Below are 24,130 nucleotides of genomic sequence, written 5' to 3' on the forward strand. Positions count from 1 at the left end.
TATAACAAGGTAGGAAATTCATTAGAGGCCCTACATAGGTGGTGTCAAACAAATGTAATTGGGTTGGTGGCGGCAATCCTATCACACTTGTGCTAGTGGAGGCCATTGTGCTTGCCCTATGACTTAAGTTGAAGGCGACTATTGTGAAGCTACACAAGGAGTGTTTGAGACAAGTTATTGTCCATATCTTGTTTTTTGTTTTGTTTTTCATACTTTTGCTATAGCATGATGAGGTCTTGCTTTCTGTAATTGCCTTCACAATTGCACAAACACATTGTGATACAAACTAGGTTTTGTAGCTTTTGATTGGTGAGGAATATAACAAGGTCGGCAATTCATTATAGGCCCTACATAGGCGTGAAACAAATGTGGCTAGGTTGATGGTGGCAATCCTATCACACCTAAAGGTTTACTTGCACCTATTAAAACTTATTACTTTTGCATGACATGGAGTAAAATTAAATGATTAGATTTTTGCCCTCGACCCATTGCATTTGGTATGGTATCCAAATTTTTAGTAACAATTTGTGTGTGTGTGTGTGTGAGAGAGAGAGAGAGAGAGAGATGGAGAGAGATACTAAATTGACAAGATCCCCTTTTTGATATATGCAATGGGCTATTAGGTTGTTTACAAATAGCGCACCACGGATAGATCACCTAATATATGTGCATGGGTTTGCTTTTGTGCATGTAGAACTCTCTCTCTCTCTCTCCCCCCCCCGCCCCCCCCTTCTCCTACACACATATTCTCTTAGCAAGGAATGGATGAGAATACACAGCAAGGAGAGTGCTCAGATTGTAGAGTACGCTTTGTTAATTGCTATCTATGTAGATGATGTGACATTCTTCGCAAAAAATGAGGAGAACATGTAAGCACATTCGAATGCACTCAAGAATGCAAGTCGATATAGATAAGACAAAGGTAATTTTGATTAGGACTCATAATAAATAAGCAGATATCACCTATGAAAGGGATCCCTTGGAAACAAACAACACATATAAATATCTAGGACTAGATTTCATAGATAACTACAAATGGAATGCATGCATGGAATGGAGGATTCTGGGAGGTTTGAAAGCCTTATGTAGCTTCCAAAACAAATGCACATCTATGGAATTGGGAAATGAGAACGTGTCTGTACACCATGCTTGTGCAGACAATAATTCTTCACAGATGCCGAGCTTGGGCACCAGAGCTCTCTAGGTATTGCGATAGCATAGAAATTTTACATAAACATTTTTTACCATACTATTGGATGAAATAGGTATGATACCTCTAGAAGGGAAAGCATTATGCCAATTCATTGCTTACCTCAACAAAGTTAGGAGGATGGATGGCAGTAGGATACCACATAAGGCGGTAGGAAACTGCACAAACCATGGGTCAACACATAGATGGATGAAATCATGGGGTATAATAGCTACTGACATACCAGAAGATGCATGTGAAATCAACGGGATAGTGACAAAAAATGCTACTGAAAATATGGCGAACCCCAAGGACCAAAATGCAACTCTATAAATAGGAACCCAACTCGATGGACAGTTGTGGAATGCAAAAATAAGACATATCATTATTTAAAAGACATATAATTTGAGGTGCAAAAGGGTAGGTGGGCAAGAACTAGGATCTCTAGACCTACAAAATCTGCCCCATAGTTGAGGTGTAAAATGAGCAGCATGTACTCCTAAGATGTAGAGCTTAGCACACATTAGAGAAGGCTATGAGGGCAGCATCGATAGCTTGGAAAATTTGTTAGGCCAGCCAGCCAAGAAACTAGGGAGCTACTTAAAAGAGGTCTTGGAACATCACAACAAGGTACTGGGACTAGCTCGCAAGCTAGCCTAACAAGTAGTCAATACATAACAAGTTTGTAATATTTTCTTTCACTAGATGTAAGGGATCACGATTAGTTGATTGTAATTGCTAGTCCCATTGATCTTGAAGGGTCTCACGTGGACTTTAATATAATCATCTCTCTTTCTCTCTCACCCCCCCCCCCACACAAACATCCTCAAAAGAGCATTAGGCTGGTTTTACAAACAAGGCGCCCACAATTCTACGGATGAAACCTTAGCTAATGGAAAAACATAAAAAGGGAAAATTGTGGACGAAGCATTTCACAAACGAACGGGCAAGGGTGTGACATGGTGGGTGCTCATGTCCGCTTGTGTATAAATCTTGCGCTAGATGAAAAGTTTGCCCAAGTGCTTGGGTGGACCGAAAAATCTAGAGGTTCCTCACTTTCCATAATAAAGATAGAATGAAGACTTGAACCTAGGATTACAACCTTCACACACATAGATTTTATTACCGAGATACCACACTACTGGTGAGATGAATTGTGCACATTTAATACATATTTGTGTATCCATCCGCCCATCCTCCATTTTATAGTGTTTCTTCCACCCCGGCGGCCACTCTCTCAATTTCCGCGAGTGCGGCTTGTTTGTGAAACCAGCCTTAAAAAGATATTTATTATCCAATGGAGAGAGAGAGAGAGAGACACACACACACACACTATGGTTTGTTCGATGAAGATGGCAAAATTTCGGCCAATAGAAAGCAAGGAGAGGGATCGAGAAAGGAGGCCGTTGGATGAAGAGGGCGCCAAAACACCCCAATTTTCAAACCTTGCCGCTGCTTCTCCTCCTCGTCTTCACCTTTAAATCGGACAGCAAGCTTGCCTTCCGCCATAGCTCGCCTCATCCTTCTTCTTCAATCTTCGTCTTCTTGCCCTCCCTTGCTTCATTGCCATGGCTCGCACCAAGCAGACTGCCCGTAAATCCACCGGTGGTAAAGCCCCCCGTAAGCAACTCGCCACCAAAGCCGCCCGTAAGTCCGCCCCAGCCACCGGTGGCGTCAAAAAACCCCACCGCTTCCGCCCTGGTACCGTCGCCCTCCGTGAGATCCGTAAATACCAGAAAAGCACCGAGCTCCTCATCCGTAAACTTCCCTTCCAGCGCCTCGTCAGAGAGATTGCCCAAGATTTCAAAACCGACCTCCGCTTCCAGAGCTCTGCTGTCCTTGCCCTTCAGGAGGCTGCTGAGGCTTACCTGGTCGGCCTCTTCGAGGATACCAACCTGTGTGCAATTCATGCCAAGAGGGTCACGATAATGCCCAAGGACATTCAGCTCGCTCGCAGGATCAGAGGCGAAAGGGCTTAAGCGGAGGTGAACGGCGGTCTCTTTTCAATTACGGTGTATTTATACACCACCACAGCTTCGAGTCTCATCTGCTCTGATGCTTGTTTTGTACTGATTGTGAACTCTAGCTTAGTCTGTAAGGTGATAACGCTCGGGTTTCACGCCATGGAAGTGTGAGATACAAATTTGAGCATCATTTGTTGAGTTCAAGGTGCGGCAGTTGCTTTTGATTGTCAGATCAGTTTCGTGTCTATTTCCGGAATGTCGTCAATATGGGGATTCTGTGACTGTTCAGATGGATAAATGAAAGATTGTTGTATCCGGAGCTAAAAGCACTCTATATGAGTGAAGCTACTTCAAGTCCAAGTCAGTAAAGCTTGTGGTTATCCTTTCTCGAGTAGCTTTCATCCAGTTGGGAAATGAAGGGTAGGTCTTAAGTTGAGCAGTCTGCATTGCAGCGCATGCTGTCTGTTAGGGCTTTATTTTCCCCATAACTGTTCTTAAGACAGATTTGGTCTATTAATCTGTCTTCTGTTTTGTTGCATCGCATTCCTCACGGTTTAAGCCGTTTGTAGGCTAGCCTGCTTGATCGAATTTGGGGGCTTTCTTTTTTGAACCTTAAGACCTACCTTTCGTAGCTAAGCATATAAGAACATGCTCCAGAAATGTAGGCAATCGAGTATGTGGGGAAAACAGTATGTATTTAACAGAGTATGTAGGGTATGCATTGGGAAAAGAGTGCATCTATAGAAATGTATGCCGAGGGTACAACAGGGTAATGTTTGCAGAGGTGCACGGGGTCTACAACGAACGCAATGGATGTTGAAGGGTTTGAAGTAAGGTATGTAGCCGTAGCAGGGTCTGAAAGAGCGTAAACATCAGACCCTTGTTCATCCAAGATAGTGTGTATGGATAGAGATGAGATTGAGGTGTCACGTGATTTTTGTTCTTAAGTTTGGCATTGACTAGTTTTTTAAAACTGTTATTGTTTGGCAATAATAAATTGTTTTGTTTTCTTAATGACGAATGTTGCACCTGATCCTTAGTGATGGATTACTAGTGATTCCCATTGATGAGGTGATTCCCATTGAATTTGAGAGTTCTAATCCTAAGATTTGCAATAGGATTTGCTTTTTTTTTTTTGCTCCTTTGTGCTTCTACATTCTCTCTCAATTTGACTATGCTTGTGAGAATGGTGTTTGCATTGTTCCTTGAGCTTTGTTTACTATTACTTATGAGGGTTTATTGAAATTGCTTGATTTGTGGGATGACTTCCCTCAACTTGTCTACAATTTGAAAGTCAATTTTTAAGAGTTTAAGACGCCCACCATTGTGATAATGGGCCTTGGTTATGGCTTAAAGAATTGCCATGTATGTAGAATCCTTTCTTTATAACCTAGTGGTACAATTGTGTCTCCATGGCTTGGATTGGTTCATCCTTTTTTTGGCATAGGAGTATGGAGAGAGCATCCATTTCTAACCTTATTTTTGAAATGTGTCTCACTAGTGGTATTGGTCTTAATGTTGCTCAATTGACTATCTTTTTCAATAAGTGGTTTGACTACTTATCTTCTAAAGTCTCAAGGGTAAGAATGGTGTCCCTAGGGTTGTATCCACCTTCATTGGGTCAAGTGAAATGGAGGAAGAATACTTCAAAACAAGCTAGAAGTCCTTTGTGAGAAGTATGCTAGCTAAATGCAGAAGAGTGTATACACCTAAAGGACTCCTAGCATATTGGGACCCTAACTTCCTTCTTTGAACCTTTTTATGAAGTTAGGAATCAATATAAGCTCTTTAAGGTGGGTAGGAATCTTCTCCATAGCTTGCTAAAGATCCACACCACATTTGGAAGATTCATTAATGAGGATCCATAGCAAGAAATAAGATCCATTTCATATAAAGAAATAAGATCCATTTACCTTTGGGTGTTGACACACTTGGCCCACCTTGGGGATGCCTAAGGTTCATGGATGAGCAAGATTGCCCTCCCATTGTGTAGATGCATTGAATGAAGATTGGGTGGGCTTGACTACTTAGTATCTTAACACCCTTAGGTAGTGTCTAGTTTAGGTAGGTTTATGGAATCTCCTAAAATCTAGGGGCTAACTCTCTAAAAGGAGGAATTCTACAATGTAAGGTAGTTAAGCTTCAATGGGGGAACGCTCTTGGTTACCACTTCATGACATCATTGAATAACTACAATAATATTGAGTGCCTTTCATAATTTTGGTGTGATCTAAATGATCATGATAGTGGCAAAGCCTCCATTATAAGGGAGTGTGTTGATGAACCTTTAGTTATATAACCAAGTCTTCCAACTTGAATTAGTTTATTATGGTTGGCCAAATGACCTAACTAATGATCCATCCATTCCTAAACATAGTTAATTACTTACTTTAATGCCCTATGACATTAGAGCTTACAAAATGTCCACCTTAGTTACACAAATTCAAGTTAGAAGGCATAGTAACCTATTGAATAAAATTGATTAAAAAGATGATAATATTGCTTTAGAATAGTTATAAGCAATATGAAATTATTGACCCAATGGACTCACATTACACACACTTTCTATTCATTTCTTCCTTAACATTTACTTTATACTTTATCTTTCCTCCCCTTCCCCCCTTTGTTCCTTCCCTCACTCCTCCTTCCTTACATTGACACTCTTTGTCCTTTCTCTCCCATTACACTTCCTATTCCTCCTACTCCTAAAATTTCCCTTATTTTTCCTAACCCTTATTAATCTTTCCCTATTTTCCTATCTTTTCTATTTTTCAAGATTGCCCCTCCTTGCCTTCCTCCCTCCCCTCCTATTTTTTAAATCCCCTAATCCCATCCCTCCTATTTCCCTAATCACCTTAATTTCCTGTTTTTTTGATTTCTAAATCCTATACTTATTTTCCCTAACATCCTACACCCTAGTAATTTTTCCCTAGTTTTTATTTTTTATTCTAAATTTCTAACTAATCCTTTTTACTATTTCCCTTTCCCACCTTTTTCCTATTTCCCTAATCTCCTTAATTTCACCTTTTTCCTATTTTCCTAATCTCCCTAATTTCCTATTTTTATAATTTCTAATTTCCTTATACTTCCTAACTTATTTAACTTCCCTAAATTCCTTTTTTCATATTTTTTGTCCTTTTTTCCCCCATTTTTTAAATTCCTCTCCCCCTTATTACTCCTTATGCTTCCTACATTCCCCTTATCATCCTCTATTAACCCTTTTCTCCTTTCTAATTATTAAATTTCTTAACCCTACTCTCCTTACATGTTGCCTTATTTGATTGTTGTGTCGTGCCTTGGGTTTTAAACTTCTCGTTTTTCCCACCCATCGTCCCTCTTGCTTCCATTGCATTGAGCTCTTCACTACTCACCTCCTTGACTCCGTCGACTTTCCTACCCTCCCTATATATTATCCTCCCCTTCATGCACTACTTCCTCTCAACATGCCAACCTTGCCTTGCCTCATGTTATGCATTTTGAAAGCCTCCACTCAGCCCACTACAATTTGAACGACTCTATTGTTGCTCCCTCTCGCTTGTCCTTCTCCCTTAAATTGTGGCTCGTACCTCTCTTTAGCTCTCCAGTGATTGTGCTCTACTAGGGCAAAGGGGGGTACACACACACACACTTATTCATTTTCCCCTCCCCCCTCCCCCTCGCCCTCCTTACATTTACACTCTTTGTTCTTTCTCTCTCATTACACCCTATTTCCCCTACTTCCCCTAAAATTTCCCATAATTTTCCTAACCCTTATTAATCTTTCCCTATTTTCCTACCTTTTCTAGTTTTCAAAATTCCCCCTCCCCCCCCCTCCCCCTTTTTTTAATCCCCTAATTCCTTCCCTCTTATTTCCCTAATCTCTTAATTTCCTATTTTTATAAATTTCTAATTTCCCTTTACTTATTTCCCCTAGTAAATTTTCCCTAATTTTATTTTTTATTCTAATTTTCTAACTAACCCTTTTTACTATTCCCCTTTCCCCCCTTTTTCCTATTTCCTTAATTTTCTATTTTTTTAATTTCTCATTTCCTTATGTTTCTAATTTTCCTATTCTTCCTAATTTCCTAATTCTCCTAAATTCTTTTTTTCCTATTTTTTATCCTCCTTTCCCTTCCCTTTTTTTAAATTCCTCTCCTCCCTACTACTCCCTATGCTTCCTACATTCCCCTTATCATCCTCTATTAACCCTTTTCCCCTACTACTCCCTAATTATTAAATGTCTAAACCCCCTACTCTCCTTATGTGTTGCCTTGTTTGATCATTGCCCCTCGCCTTGCGTTCCAAACTCCTTGTTTTTTGCACCCACTATCCCTCTCGCTTCCATTGCCTTGGGCTCTTCACTACTCACCTCCCCGACTCCCCTAACTTTCCTACCCTCCCTATGTATTAAACTCCTCCCCTTCACTCACTTCCTACTCACACCCTACCAGCCTTGCCTCGCCTCATGTTATGCATTTTGGAAGCCTCCACTTAGCCCACTACAGTCTGAACGACTCTATTGCTACTCCCCCCCACATGTCCTTCTCCCTTAAATCGTGGTCGGTACCTCTCTTCAACTCTCCAATGATTGTGCCTTCTCCCACTATATCTGCACCACTCTGACTGCTATTTCACCTACTTCTAGACTCTAGATGGTGCCCCCTTCAAGGCTATCCTAAACTCCTCGCATGAACTTTGTGCTCGCCATGGATTCCTAGGTCCTTTTTGCTTGTTCTTTTCTCTTTTCTCTACAAACCTCCTTTCTTATATTTTTTGATCACAACCCCCCCCCCCCTTGTCTTTCTTCATATTCCCCTTTAGAAAAGAAATTTGTAGCAAAGTCCCCCCTTTCTTTTTAAAGGTTTTTTTACCCTTTCTATTATTAAAAACATTCCCTCCTCCCAATTAATAAACCCCCTTCTTTTTTTCTCATTGGTTTTTCCTTTCTTTACTTACTTTAATTTCCCCCCCTCCTTCTATATAAATACAAAAGACTTCTTGCCTTGCTTAAACCCTTTTTCTTTTAAACAACCCCCCCTCGTCTTCTTTTCTCTCTCTTATATCTCTCTCCTCTTTCTTTCCCCTCCTCTCTTATGTTATTCATTCTCCTCTCTCATTTTAGTCGTGTGTTAGTCCTTCTTAAAATCCATTACTAAATTCCTGCTACAAATTTTAGCATTGTGTTTTTCTTTTTTCACTCCACATACTCTTTTTCCATAGTTCCTCTTCATACTTCGAATTTGTTACACAAAATATATCTTTCTTTAAGTTTGCAAAGGTTACTTCTTGAAACTTATCACCTTTTTTCTCCCTTCCCTTTCCTTCACTCAATAATGGAAAGCTTTTTTTTTTCTAGCCTATTCTGTTCTAAATCATCTCTCCAATAAACTTCCTTTCTTCCCCTAGTTTCTATATATTCATAACTGTCACTTTTTCTAACTTTATTTCTCTTTCATTCTATTTACGTCTATTTTTTCATTATACCCCATTTTATCAACCCCCTCACATAATTTCTTCACACCCCTAGTAATCACACCATTACTCCATATAATTTTACATTCATAGTGTTTTTCAACTAGCTTTGTAAGTGAATGGTTGGTGTTTATTTTTATTGTGACTCCGATAATAAGGGAGGGGTGTTTATGACATTTGTCTTTCCAACCAAGGTTTAATTGGTTCTCAGCATGTTTTTCTTGTTGGATGGTGGTAGGTAGATAGACTCCCCTCTTCGATAAAAGTTATGTTGCCAATGACTTTTCAAAGCGTTACTACTCGCTTTCTCTCTTTTGAGAAAATTGTTCTTCGTTTAATGATGTCAATTCCTTTTTTGTGGATATTTATTGCAAATATTTCTATTAAAACATCTCACTTTTTCCACATCAAATTTGTCTACTTTTCACTATGAAAGGGGTGTTGTTAATGTCTACTAGACACACACACTTTCCCCTGCAACTCTGGTTGGTTGCACATAGTTCCTTTAAGTCATCAAGGTCGCTTTTTGGCTTTTTGACTCCTTTCTCTAACTTGGTTTTTTCTCTTCTCGCCTCCTTTACAGAAATATTCCTGGGATGTCTCGCTCTAGGCAAAGACTCTCAACAACCTACTGGTTGCTCCCTCTCTCGCTTCTCTAACAATACTCTGATGCTTTCAAGTGTTTGAGTTGTTTTCATTTAGCAGGACTCATGATTTAATGCTTTGGCAAAATACTCCCCTCTACTCATCAAAATCCTTTCCTTCAATGATTGGGTTAAACTTCTAAAATTCTCCCACTCTGAAATTGATGGCGCTCTAGCAAGAATTCAAAGAGTTGTTGATAATCTTTCTGCAATTGATCTCGGTGATACCACTGCTCTTAATGGGTATCACTCCATTATCCTTGGCCTCGCCAATGACATACTCATCCTCAATGGTGCTTTCACATTCCACATCCTTGCCGGCCTTGCTCCTGCCGCAATTGATCTCGATGATACCACTGCTCTTAATGGGTATCACTCCATTATCCCTGGCCTCGCCAATGAGATACCCATCCTCAATGGTGCTTTCACATTTCACATCCTCGCTGGCCTTGCTCCTCCCAACAACACCTTTTTTTCCTTCATCAACCTTGACCTCCTCTCCCCTGAGGACAAAGCTTCTTTTGAGACCCTATTAGAGTCTAACTCCCAGCCTCCTCAACCCCTTGAAGGAAAAGAGCTGAAGAGTTTCGCCTTGTGTTCCATTACTCCTCTCCAAACACATCGAAATGAAAGCCCCTTTGCTTGACCACAAAATATAGTGCCTCGACAATCTCAGCTTCCTTGCCCCTTTCACCATCTAGTCTCTAGCCTTCCTTTGCAACCTCTCTTCCAAAGAGGTCGAACAAAGCAAAAATGATGCCTACCATGGTCTACAACATTTGAATTCTAATTACTTTCCAACATCCCCTTCTTTCTTAAAACCGTTGATCACTCCAAGTGTGGTCTAACTAAGGGATCTTTTTCTATTGCAAAGGCTCCAACCAAGAGGACTCTGGCATCTCAAACAAAGATGAGAATTACTATGTCAAAAACTGCTCGAATGTGTTTTGTCCTTACATTAAATGTACCTGCCTTATCAAGAAGACCAATCTCTCTTGTAAGTCTTCCATCTTGTGGCTTGACCATGTTTTATGGTACATGCTTTATCACTTAGACATCTTCTTTCCTCTCAGCTCCCTTTAAGCTAAGTTCTTCGCCTTTCTCAATTGGACTTCTCAGTTACCAAAAGAAGTCATTTTTTCCCTTATCACCTTTTATCATTTTTGAGTCATACTTTTTGAAACTCCCAAATCCCTTGCACCCTCCGTTGACTTTACCTTCCCCTCCTCCTTCCGAAACCTTCTCGGACCTTCTCTTGCTCTCACCATTCTCTTCCTTCCCTCGTCTTCAAAAACCAACCTCTCACTCAAACGCACACACAATTACCCTCCCAAGTATACACCCAAACTTCAAAAGACTTCCCCTCTTGCTCCTGAGATTAACCTTTTGCAAGCCTCCCTGGTTAAAAACTCCTTGCCGACCTCCTCCACTGCTTCAGTTCCCAAAGTTAAAGCTCTTGATGATGATGATCTACACTACTCCATCGATTGGGATAAGCACTCATCTACTTCGACTCTTCGATTTTTGCAGATTGCCCCTTCTGGTTCACTCGAGGTATGCACTGCTACTCTTCTCAACAATGATTTACTGCATTTACAGTTGTCTCTTGTTCAAAAGAAACTGAAATATTTTCATGTTCTATATGCCAACAAAATTCTAACTAAAATCCCTCTCAAGTCCCTTTATAGAAATACTCTACTTTTACATTTTAATTGCTTTTCAGACACTGTTCAATCCTTTGAAACTTTGGTTTTAGTTGGAAATATACGCCTCCCCTTAGATCCCTTCTCTACAAGCCTAAACTTACTTTCTTATTAGCAGAAAACTTCTCCTCGTCTTGTCTTTGCACTTCTCTCAAAAGGTTTAAACCCTTTCTCAAATCCTTTGATAACAAACTTCATATTTGTACCTCTGACCCTAGCTTCTTTCGTCATCCCTTTCTCCACTCCCACATTTGTTATGGCCTCAATCACATTCCTATCACACCCTTAGATCCACATCTCGCTCTTCAAGCACTCATCCAAATCTTTCACGATGTCTGTTTCTCCCTAAATTTGGACCCTAACCCCCTTTTAAAAAGCCTCTCCCTTCTTTTTTGGAAAGATTTTCGTATCTTCTATCCCCTCCTTAAAATCCAAAAGTCACCTCTTGAAGATAAAACTCTTCTTGAGACGAAGTTAATTGGTTTCTTGGCCATGTTTTCATCATCAGTCTAGATAAGGCCTCCCAAACCCCCATCATTCTTTACAAATTTTTAGTACACACCCTAACCCTTGAAAGATTAACTCCCCTGAATTCCTACCCTCATCCAACCCGCCTCTACTACTCTTTCTTCCCTTGCTACTACTCTTAATTCCCTCAATCTTCCTTTTTCTTTCAACTCTTTACCCTATCTCATGTGCACCTACAAGGCACACAAACATAGCTTTCGTTGGCTTACCAATGCCCATAATTGGATCTTCTCCTCACTTACTGATCTCTTAGCCTCAGGGCTCAAAGAGCTAAAAACGTCATCTCCCTAGAGGGAGAAAAATGACATTCCGCTGATAAAAAATTTCTCAATGTATCCACAAACATCCTTTGGGGAATTGATTCTAACTTACAATTCCTTGTTAATTTACCCGTTGAGATTCACTCCTTATATTCTACTGACATAGCAAACTGCTACCCAAAGGCTTCTATCTCAAATTTGGTAGTTTCCACCTCACAAAAAGGGCTAATGTAAAAATTCTCTTTAGCTTTGATACATTTCTAAGCTACAACCACCTTCTTCTTGATTCACGTGTTATCCAAGCTGGCTCTCTTTGCTGGACCCAATCTAAAGGCATCCCTATGGGCTTCTCTTGTTCACCTCTTTGGTGCCACCTGTATCTCACTTCTTTTGAGTTCAACTTCATAAAGAAGTTAGCACGTCTTGGCCTTTTCAACTTTCTCTCTCTCTTTCTCCTTACCTTTAGGTATGTCGACGACATCCTCTTCATTAATAATCCCCTCATCACCAATTTCCTCGACCCGTCGAGACTTCTTAATGAGGATGAACCCCTTACCATCTACCCTCTTCATATCATCTCCCTCAAATGCAGCTTAACCTCCTTTTTATCAACACCAACCAAAATCTCATTGGACTCTCTTGCACCTTTTTAAAACCTCACATCTCCCTTTCCCCCCCTTTTCATGGAGATTTTTATTCCACATTTGTTTGGAAGAAATAACTCCTCAATTTTCCCACCATCTCCCTTATTTGCTGCCATAGCAACCGACCTTTTTCATCATCTTACAAAGTTTGCCTAACCTTTATTCTCCCTATCCTTTACTCATGTTCTGATGAATTTGATGCCTTTTTTCATTTATCTTTACTTATTGACATTTGCAAGGACAATGGCTTCCTTCCCCACAGAATCAGTAAAATTATCCACAACTACGTTGCCTCAAACTCATTTCCACATCTTAAACTTAATTTACACACACACTTCTTTCCCTTTTCGAGTAGACAGTAGGTCATCACACTCGACCTACTATCTCACCTTGTGTGATGTACTCTACTGGGGCAAAGGTGGGTACACACACACACACACACACACACACACACACACACACACACTTCCTATTCATTTCCCCTTCCCCTCTCTCCCTCCCCCCCCCTCCTTCTTCCTTACATTTACACTCTTTGTCCTTTCTCTCTCATTACACTCCCTATTTCCCCTACTTTCCCTAAAATTTCCCCTAATTTTCTTAACCCTTATTAATCTTTCCCTATTTTCCTACCTTTTCTAGTTTTCAAAATTCCCCCTCCCTCCCTTCCCCCTCCCTTTTTTTAATCCCCTAATTCCTTCCCCCCTATTTCCCTAATCTCCCTAATTTCCTATTTTTCTAATTTCTAATTTCCCTTTACCTATTTCCCCTAAATTTCCCCTAACTTCCTACCCCCTAGTAATTTTTCCCTAATTTTTATTTTTTATTCTAATTTTCTAACTAAACCTTTTTACTATTCCCCTTTCCCCCCTTTTTCCTATTTCCCTAATCTCCCTAATTTCCTATTTTTCTAATTTCTACTTTCCCTATGTTTCTAATATCCCTATTCTTCCTAATTTCCTAATTTCCCTGAATTCCATTTTTCCTATTTTTCTATCCTTCTTTTCCCCCCCTTTTTTTAAATTCCTCTCCCCTTTATTACTCCCTATGCTTCCTACATTCCCCTTATCATCCTGTATTAACCCTTTCCCCCTACTCCTCCCTAATTATTAAATGTCTAAACCCCTTACTCTCCCTATGTGCCGCCTTGTTTGATTGCTGCGCCTCGCCTTGCATTCCAAACTCCTCGTTTTTTGCACCCACTATCCCTCCCGCTTCCACTGCCTCAGGCTCTTCACTACTCACCTCCTTGACTCCCTCGACTTTCCTACCCTCTCCCTATATATTAAACACCTCCCCTTCACTCACTACCTACTCATACCCTACTAGCCTTGCCTTGCCTCATGTTATGCATTTCGGAAGCCTCCTCTCCGCCCACTATAGTTTGAACGACTCTACTGCTGCTCCCCCCTTCATGTCCTTCTCCCTTAAACTGTGGCCGGTACCTCTCTTCACCTCTCCAATGACTGTGCCTCCTCCCACTCTATATGCACCGCTCTGACTACTATTTCACCTACTTTTAGACTCTACATGGCGCCCCCTTCAAGGCTATCTTAAACTCCCCGCACGAACTTCGCGTCGGCCATGGAATCCTAGGTCCTCTTTTTGCTTGTTCTTTTCTCTTTTCTCTACAAACCCCCTTTCTTGTCTTTTTTGATCACAACCCCCCCCCCCCGCCCCCCCGTCTTTCTTAATATTCCCCTTTAGAAAATAAATTTGTAGCAAAATCCCCCCTTTCTTGTTAAAGGTTTTTAACCCTTTCTATTTATTAAAAACATTCCCTCCTCCCAATCAATAAACCCCCTTCTTTTTTTCTCAGTGTTTTTTTCCTCCTTTACTTACTTTAATTTCCCCCCCCTTCTATATAAATACAAAAGACTCCTTGCCTTGCTTAAACCCTTTTTCTTTTAAACAACCCCCCCTCCTCTTCCTTTCTCTCTCTTATCTCTCTCCCCTCTTTCTTTCCCCTCCTCTCTTATGTTATTCATTCTCCTCTCTCATTTTAGTCCTTTGCTAGTCCTTCTTCTTAAAATCCATTACTAAATTCCCGCTACAAATTTTAGCATTGTGTTTTTATTTTTTCACTCCACATACTCTTTTTCCATAGTTCCTCTTCATACTTCTAATTTGTTACACAAAATATATCTTTCTTGAAGTTTGCAAAGGTTACTTCTTAAAACTTATCACCTTTTTTCTCCCTTCACTTTCCTTCGCTCAATAATGGAAAACTTTTTCTTTTCTAGCCTATTCTGTTCTAAATCATCTCTCCAATAAACTTCCTTCCCCTAGTTTCTATATATTCATAACTGTCACTTTTTCTAACTTAATTTCTCTTTCATTCTGCTTAGTCTTTTTTTTCATTGTACCCCCATTTTATCAACCCCCTCACATAATTTCTTCACACCCCTAGTAATCAAACCATTACTCCATATAATTTTACATTCATAGTGTTTTTCAACTAGCTTTGTAAGTCAATGGTGAGTGTTTATTTTTATTGTGACTTTGATAATAAGGGAGGGGTGTCTATGACACCTGTCTTCCCAACCAAGGTTTAACTGGTTTGCTTGTTGGATGGTGGCAGGTAGGCAGACTCCCCTCTTCAATAAAAGTGATGCTGCCAAATGACTTTTCAAAGCATTACTACTCGCTTTATCTCTTTTGAAAAAATTATTCTTCCTTTAATGATGTTAATTCCTTTTTTGTGGATATTTATTGCAAAGTATTTCTATTAAAACATTTCTCTTTTTTCACTCCAAATTTGTCTACTTTTTACTATGAAAGGGGTGTTGTTAATGTCTACTACACACACACACCCCCCCCCAAACCAATAGGTCCATTGGCATGTATTGCAAATGTACACCTTCATGTTTTGGTTCGTACTTGCTTTCACTTCGACAAGCCTTTGTGTTTCACGTGCATATTCAAAAATACTAAGATATTCGATTAATACCTTAGGATTTGCAATATGCTTTAAAGATTTGCCTTGCAATTTCCATTAATTCAAGATTGACTTCATTCCATCCTCAATTTAATAGGGAATCCATTGTAAAAATTACATTGATTCATACATTCCATTTAGCTAGTAGCTCCTTTTTTGTTTTGTTTTGATAGTAAACTTTCTATGTAGGCACTTACACCCACCAATTGAAGGGGGGAGAGAGACTAATGCACAAGGGATGACTAATTGTACACTTTGTTGTATTCCAAAGAAAGTGAAATGCATACATTTTCAGCCCTTAGGATTAGGTTTAGGTTTGCCCCATGAACCTTATCTCAATGGTACAATTTACACTATTCTCAACAAAGGATTGGGGGAAAAAGAAAGAGTGCACGATATGACCAACTATACACTATATTTTATTCCAGAGAAAGTGAAATATGTACATATTCACTCATTACATTTAGGGATAGGGTATATTCCATGAATCTAGTCTCAATGGTGTAACTACACCATTCTCAATGCCCTCTTAAATATTGAACATTTTTGGAAAGTATAATTTGAAACATCACTTTTTGGTCTATTTGCTTTGTATCCACATCATTTTGACACCCAAATCATGTCAACTATAACCAACATCAATCTTAAGTCTTCAGCAAAGTTAGACAATCCAATGTGTCTTTCAAAGTTATGGCATAAAGGATATTTTGTCATGTCTATTTTAAAAGTTTAACACAACTGAAACTTCAAAATATGGCAATTGGAGTTCCAAGACTTTGATTTTTTTGAAAATTCTATGAAGCAAGTTAGCTAGAGGTCAAAGTAGAATTAGATCTATTTTTCACTTGATACAATTTGATATTCAGGGTTTTGCATAAGCAAAAAGTGTAAATTGTTCATTCTATTAGTATAAAGAATTTATTGATGGCTATATTTAAAAACTTTAAACCACAGAAGCAAAAAAACATTCAAAGTCCTAAGATCAAATAGAAGAGGTGAGTTTATGTCACAACATTCATGATCTTTTTCAAATATACAGAATTAGAAGATAGTTTACTTCTGCTTATATACCATAACAAAATGCACTTGCAAATAGAAAGCACAAAACACTAGTACATAGTGCTAGATGAATGCTTAATAAAAAACATTTTCCAAACCCTTTTTCAAATATACAGAATTAGAAGATAGTTTACTTCTGCTTATATACCATAACAAAATGCACTTGCAAATAGAAAGCACAAAACACTAGTACATAGTGCTAGATGAATGCTTAATAAAAAACATTTTCCAAACCAGAATCAGATAGAAGCAATTGACACATAAAGTTATTTGTTAAATTGCTACCAAAACTTGTATAACAGAGAACACTGTATGAAGCATTAACTCTCCACAAAAGGGCTCGTAGCAAGCTGGCTACCTACCGCATCATCATGAGATAAGGTCAACCAACAATTGACACATGGTAGTTAGGCCACGTGATCTTATCAAACTTTTGGAAAATTTCCACCTCTATAGCCTATCCTCTAAGTGATCAAACACATCATGCACTACCACTTAGTAGCCACATGGCACATTGCCACCTCATCTTATGTCATACATTAGTTTAATAAACGCTCTTGGCTATTTTTAGCACGTTCTTGCTAGTATCGTAATGGAGGCTTAATTTTTTTCATGGAGTTGTACTAGTATGTTAAAATCACACAATGATGTTATTTCCTTGGAGGTTCTTCTTGTAGCAAAATAATTTGGATGATAGTAATTGTGGAATTTGGAAGTTCAAGGAGGTTAACATATTCCAATTAAAGAAACCATGGAATCTTGTCACCAAAAAAGGAGAAGAGACTTAAGTCTCTTGCAAACAAATTCTATAATACCAATGACATTAGATCAACTAAGGAGTTGTTAAACAACAAAATGAATGGGATGACAAATCATGATTAGCATTGAATGGCATGAACTTCAATGTGAAAGCTATCATAATTATGATCCTCAAAGGGTAATATCCATTATTAATGCATGGAAGGTTCTTGAGAATTGTTCACCATTTTAAGAATCATTCTAATTGAGATTTTATTGAATAGTGTAGCCAAAAATGGGTCTACATTACCTGTTAGACTAAAGAATATTGGAGATCAAGTGGCATCTATTAGTCAAGAAATAAAATTTAGAATTATTAGTAATAGATTACCCTAAATAGTCTAACTAAGGACTATGATCAGTTTGTGATAAAAATGGTTACTAGAGATGCATCTGAACATGTGTTGTATTTTGGGGATGATGGGAAAATGTCTCAAGACCTTGACTGATATCTTCTCACCCAGCAAGTCCTATCTTTATGACTTACTAAAGCTATTGGTGAAGATATGGCCAAAACTACCAAAAATAGTATGCCAAAATTTATCAAGAGATGGCCAAAACTACCAAAAATAGTATGCAAAATTTATGTCAAAGTATTCCATAATAATGATATCCAAAGTTGTAAAATTGATAAAAAATGATGTTAAAAGATAGTACTTTTTGTGTTTGTAATTGTGCTTTAAATGAGGTGAAAGTCAACTATATATTGACAAATATAATGCATTGTATATGGGTGATTTAAGGCTCTAAGAAGCAATTCAAACAACTTATTTGCACCAAAACCAACCAATAACTCAGATGTCCAAATTGATCTATGAGATTAGGGCTTTATGGAGCTAGTTCTACAAAGTGACTCTAGAGACTCAAATTGGCCTAATTGTTGGGTATACTATGTGGAATGATTCCAAAAAATGACTAATTTTGATGTAAGGTTCAAAGTGCATTAAAAATAATGATGTGCATCATGTGTACATGCATATGTGCTACTAGAGCTGTGTCCCTATTATGAAGAACTATGATGAAATGGTATTGTGTATGCTGATGTACAATACAGATTGTGCTTAGATGGCACTATGCTTAGTTAGGATCTTTACTTTTTGGGAGGCGACAACATTTGCAAAGTACAATGAAGATGATTTCATGGTCTTGCTTCTTGATTTTGAGAACATCTTATGACAGGGTGCATTGGAATTTCTTGAGGGGACTTGAGGATGGGGTTGCTAAAATAGTGGATAGTATGGATGTGTCAACACTCTAATCTTCAGCACATAGCTAAGCTTTAGTGACATGAGCTTAAGAGGATAGCTTTCATATAGCTAGAGTGGTGAGAGAGGGATGCCCCTTTACCCCTCTACTTTTCCAATTTATTGAAGAGGCTCTAAGCAATTCCCTAAGAGACACACAAATGGATATTTATGGAATTAGGATGCCCATTGTAGCTTTGAAAGAGCTTCTTGATGCAGAGTTTATAGGTGACACAATAGTGTATCTTGATGGAGGGCTAGACAACTTTAGGGCATTCATTCTAGACATGGACATGTTTTGCCTTACTTTAAGAGCTCTTGTCAATTGGCATAAGTCAATAGTTGGAGAATCAAGGGCCAAGGCATGTATCGTAGTTAGCTTGATATTGTGCTAGTACGCCCATGTAGCAAACAAACAGATTCAAAAGGAAAGTCTTGGTTGATTCAAAAGGAAAGTCTTCAACCAAATGGAACCACTCAAGTAGATCCAACTTGAATACATCACAAGAATCAATCACAAAGTTACTCAAATTTGAGATGACAGATAATAGTAGGACATCCAAAACATGTCAAAGTTCATTCCTCACAACACATGTGAAAACCTCTATAGTAAAGTGTTACCTTTAGATGCTCAGTGTAGAGTCCCTTTGATTGCCTCTAACTCTGTGTCAGATTGCTTAGCTACATGCTCTCTTTCTTGAGTGTTGTGGCTTATCATCACAACTATGGCCTTATGCCCTCTACATATAGTTGAGAAGGGACTTACTCTCTCTCTTGGCTGACTAGCATGAATCTAGGGTTATGACTAGCCCTTATTCCACCACACCTAGATTGGAGATCCAATCCACACAAAGATTTTACTTGGGTGCCTAGAGGGATCATAGTGCAATACTTGGGATTTCACATAGAGTTAGAGATCACATCAAAGTAGCAGCCATCACCAATTCTTTCGAGCACTCAGAGGAAGCTCTTGCATTGGAGCTTAGCCTAGTTATCCTTGGTAGGTGCAGTAGTGGTTTGCCAACCCAACTTTGCTTGCTACTATATAGTACATAACCTCTTTCGAGCACTCAAAGGAAGCTCTTGCATTGGAGCTTAGCCTAGTTATCCTTGGTAGCTACAGTAGTGGTTTGCCAACCCAAATTTGCTTGCTACTATATAGTACATAACCTCTTGATGGGTCTTTTCTTGCATTGGCTAGGTGAAGGGACTATCTAGATCTCCATCTAGTCAAGAAGGACTCATCTAGAACTTCAACTAGATCTCCATCTAGTCAAGAGGGACTCATTTGCATCTCCATCTAGTCAAGAGGGACTCATCTAGATCTCCGTCTAGTCAAGAGGGACTCGTCTAGAACTTCATCTAGTCAAGAGGGGATGGCCTATTGACTAGGGTGAGGGGTGTCTTGGAAAGTCATTATTCAACCACTACAATCTAGAGGAGGGCTAAGCATTGCGGACCTAGAGTGCTAGAGTAAAACATTGCTCACAAATTTCATTATTAGAGGTGCTACTTGTTTTAGCCATGGAAGGAGCTACACCTTCATAAACTTCATGATATTTCGCTAGGTTGGGAGGCCCTTGGGAGCCTAGTACTAGGTGGATTAGTATACTCACTTACCAGGAGCTTAGAGGTAATATTTGTAGAGCTATACTCTAGGCATGGGATGCAGTGCAAGATAAACTTTTTTGGGGACATCCCATATCATTTGAAGGGAGGAGGTAGCTGATTAAGCTTATGCAATTAGTGTCCGGACACACCATTGAGTGGAGACCCAACCTCTCTAGGGTTGATTTTCCTCAGACCATTCATAGTGAGTGTTTTTCTTTCATAGAGTTACCCCACTTGCTCAGAGATAAATTTCAAGACTTAGAGGATCCAAGACCATGCTAGAGAAGATTGAGAGCGTAGTCTTTAAGGAACAGAGAGTAGTTGCGGAGCCACATGTTGTACAAGCTCATTCATGGCTTGGTTATTTTAGAAGACATGACATCTTGCTTTGGGTGGTGGGGTACCTTAGGCTAGTCCTCATTCACATTTACAAAGATCTCATACTGGAGGAATTGGAGAATATATTCCTCAAAGGGTTAGAATAGAAGCTCAATATAAGAGGAGGTGGTCCATTTATCCAAATCCATGCACAATAAAATAGAAGGCTTGGAGGCTTTGGGTATGGGAGAGGAGACCCTAGCAACTGCTTCAATAGGACCTAGGATGATGGCTTTAGAGAGATCAAGGGGGCTTCAATATTACCTTTTTAGGCTATTGAGTGAGATAGGGCAAGAGGATTAACATGGGGGGATTGATGGCATGCCAACCATGTAGTACAACGGAATAGATAGGGATGCTCTTAGGAAGATCTCTCACTTTCTGTGACTGTTTGCACACAAAGCTTTCGTAGTGGGCACTTGGCTTGGTTTTGGTCGTTTTTTAGTTACATGTTCACAATGTGGCTTCATCAAGGAGTCTCCAAGGCATTGCATGTTGGAATGCCCACCACTGGCATAGGAGGTTTGGAGGAGATCTTTGAGGATGGTGGTGACTTGGGGAGTCTGAGGACATTCAAGGGAGTTCATCCTTTAGGTAAGTAGGTTAGTAGAGTCAATACTCTAGACTTTAGAGATATTGTGGATACTTGGACACTGTCATAAATGGGAGTTGATAGCAAAGACTAGTGCATTGTTTATATGGTAAGTTAATAGAGTTACCTTAATCAATACAATAATATCCTTATGACATACTATGTTGTCAAGTTAACACCTTGTCTTTTATTATATCCAAAACCTTGTAGTAAGCTTGTAACTAAAAAAGGCTTCTCTCTTAGTTGATATTGCTTGATGTTAGTACAAGACTTCACCCTTTTTGTATGAGGGGGAGTGTTGAGATTTGTACGCCAGTGTATCTAGAGTGGTTTAAATCTACATCCATGTGATTGGTGGATAAGGATATTAGATAGGATTTGGGTGTGGAGATGAGGGCTTGGTTTCTTAATAGGTGGTCATCCCCTTGTATTGTATGGATCACTCTAGCCTTCCATGTTGTGAATGTGTTATTAGAAATGCCTCCTTTGAGGCCGTGCTATAGTGGAGGATTGAGCTCTTTTGTGAATTTTCACTTGTGACTTTTTATTTTAAAAAATAATTGAGTTGTGTGTTTCCAATTGCCATTTATGGAGATCATCCTTCAAATTTGCCTTTTAATGGTACAACACCTTTCAAAAAAACATTTGCTTCCTCTTTTGCATCCAAAAGCACTTGCTTTACCACTATGCCCACGTGCACTTGTGCTTTGTGAATTTCCGCGTGTAATTTTATAAAAAGTTAATGGGGTTAGGCTTCTTTTCATGTAGATCATTCTACAAAGGTTAAAATTGCATTGAAAAACACCCCTTACCAATATTTTAGGAGGTAGTGCCCACATGCACTTGTGCACTCTTGTTTCTCAATGGAAAAAATCAATTGATTTCTTAGGTGAAAAGGTGGAGTAATTCAATTGAACTAAGGTCAAAGGGTAGCTCCAAATTTCCAGAAAGGCGGGAAGCAACAATTTCCAATCTTACAAAGGGAGTGCTCCTCTAAAACTAATTGAAAATTTGCATCCAATCTTACAAAGGGAGTGCTTCTCTAAAACTAATTTAAAATTTTGGAGACTACCTTCCATTAAGACTAATAACATGTTCTCAGCATGCTAGAAACTTAAGTGTAAGTCTAAAGAGTTAGTTATAGGTGGTTGATAGTTACCATCTTGGTTTCTTGATTTCATAGGAGTTTCATAATTCTCAATTCATGACTCTATGGTGGCATAAATGGTTGCAAAACATGTGAGTGCTTGAGTGCTCACAAAGGATGGAGAGAATAGAAGAATGGAAGATCAACAAAAAGAGAAACTTTTCAATTGAGTCCCTCTAAAATTTTCCTCAAAATTCACAAAAGATCTTCAATCCTCCACTATAGCACGACCTCAAAGGAGTCACTTCAAATAAAGGAGTCCCTCTAAAATTTTCCTCACACAGAGGCTCATCTATGTGAGAGGCACATTGCCTGTGGCCTATGCTGACACAGGCAATGAGCTTAGGTGGGAGAATGCCCAAATGACCTCCAATGTGACAAGGGTAGTGAGGTCAGGTGGGAGAATGCACCCCATGACCTAGGTTGAGGACACGGGTAGTAAGCTGAGGTGGGGGAGTGCCCAGGTGAGGGGCACACTGCCTGCTCGTGCACAATGCCCACACGTGCACACTGTCTGTAACCTACGTTGACAGTGTCTCTGACCTATGGTGACACAATGCCCAAATGAGGGGCACACTTGGGGTGACCTCTAGGGTGACATGGGGAGTGAGCTGAGGCCCAAACAGTTGACCAAAGCACCATTCTCAGCTATGTTTCTTTCTCTTTAATCAAAAGTTCTTACAATGGCCTCGGAACAATTGAGCCTGGTGCCTCCCTTCACGTATGAGAGCGCGTTGGCCAAGGTCCAGCGAGCTCAAGACCTCTGGAACTCCACAGACCCATCTCGCGTTGCCCAAGCTTACACCCTCGACTCCGTCTGGCGCAACAGAGACCTCTTCCTCCGTGGCCGGGACGCCATCATCCAGTTTCTCACCCAGAAATGGCAGCAACAGAAGCAATACAAGCTGCAGAAACGGCTCTTCTGCTTCCTTGGGAATAAGATCGCCGTTGACTTCGAGTATGAGTTTGTTGACGACGCCGGGCAGTGGTGGAGGGCTTATGGGATCGAGCACTGGACTTTCGATGAGCAGGGCTTGATGGCGAGGCGAGATATGTCTGCTAACAATGTGCCTATCAAGGAGGAAGAGCGAATGTTTAAGTGATATCAACCTTCCGTTGTTAGAAGTGTATGATGCGTTACGGGGTTGCCAGTGGAATAAAACCAACTCTTGGAAAAGAGATCAATAGATTGGTCTTAGGATTATCCTTCCTAAAATCTATCTCCGAATCAGAAAATATTGTTGTTTAGTGGATAAATTGGCTCCTTGGATGTCTTTGCATTCCTCCATCGCTGAATAAGTTGAGATATGGCTATGTTAATGTAGCGTTGGTTTTCGTTAACATCCTGTCGGTCAAGTGGTGGCATTTTTGGTCGACCAGTATATACACCTTCCAATAGTAGGCTAACAAGTGCCTCTTCTTCATTGTGGCACTTTAGCAAATCTGAGCTTGAATGGCTCTTCTCTTGAAGGTGATTTTCTCTCTAAGACGATCCTGTGATCATTTTTGAACGTGGGTAAATGTTTCAAAAGGAATTTAGGAATCCATAGGGCACCTATTTACCTTGGAGCTTATCCTATGATCATTTTGAACTTGGGTACATGTTTCAAAAGACCATCATAGAAATTACCCTTGAAGTGATGGTTTTCTTCAAGGTATAACATCCTTAATAATCTTAGAATGTAACTATCTCCATATTCTTTAAACAATTAAGAAACCAAGTATAGCTGCTTATGCTTGGGCACTGATGACGACATAAGTGTTGCTTTGCTTGCTAAGTATGTCTTCCTTTTGTTTTTCATAAAAGTTTTTGTTTACCTTTTTTTTTTCTCTCTTTTATTTTCTGTGTCGATTTTTGATCTTTAGAACAAAAAAATCTAAATTTGTATGAATTGGACTTATTCTAGTCTTACAAAGGTATATAATTATCAATACATTGTTGAGTGCGAATTTGACATATTATACATTTATGAAGTGAAGGCG

The 24,130-nt window shown here is 39.5% G+C and overlaps 2 protein-coding genes across 2 annotated transcripts; both read left to right on the top strand.

Moving 5' to 3' along the window:
- Positions 1–2,713: 2,713 nt before the first annotated feature.
- On the top strand, positions 2,714–3,315 carry LOC147898513 (histone H3.2). The gene has a single exon (XM_087379054.1). It carries the CDS (start codon positions 2,758–2,760, stop codon positions 3,166–3,168), a length of 411 nt encoding a protein of 136 aa, XP_087235180.1. The 5' UTR covers positions 2,714–2,757; the 3' UTR covers positions 3,169–3,315.
- Positions 3,316–22,757: 19,442 nt separating this feature from the next.
- LOC147898514 (uncharacterized) lies at positions 22,758–23,680 on the top strand. Its single transcript, XM_087379772.1, has one exon. The coding sequence runs from the start codon at positions 22,831–22,833 to the stop codon at positions 23,248–23,250; it is 420 nt and encodes a 139-aa protein (XP_087235898.1). The 5' UTR covers positions 22,758–22,830; the 3' UTR covers positions 23,251–23,680.
- Positions 23,681–24,130: the final 450 nt, after the last annotated feature.

Source organism: Dipteris shenzhenensis, chromosome 9 (assembly GCF_047967505.1).
Source record: "Dipteris shenzhenensis isolate YYH24624 ecotype China chromosome 9, Dip_SZ_1.0, whole genome shotgun sequence".
NCBI classification, from domain to species: domain Eukaryota; kingdom Viridiplantae; phylum Streptophyta; class Polypodiopsida; order Gleicheniales; family Dipteridaceae; genus Dipteris; species Dipteris shenzhenensis.

Excerpts from the sequence above, each read along its gene's own strand:
- LOC147898513 (XM_087379054.1), top strand. The coding sequence starts at position 2,758 with ATGGCTCGCACCAAGCAGACTGCCCGTAAATCCACCGGTGGTAAAGCC.
- LOC147898514 (XM_087379772.1), top strand. The coding sequence starts at position 22,831 with ATGGCCTCGGAACAATTGAGCCTGGTGCCTCCCTTCACGTATGAGAGC.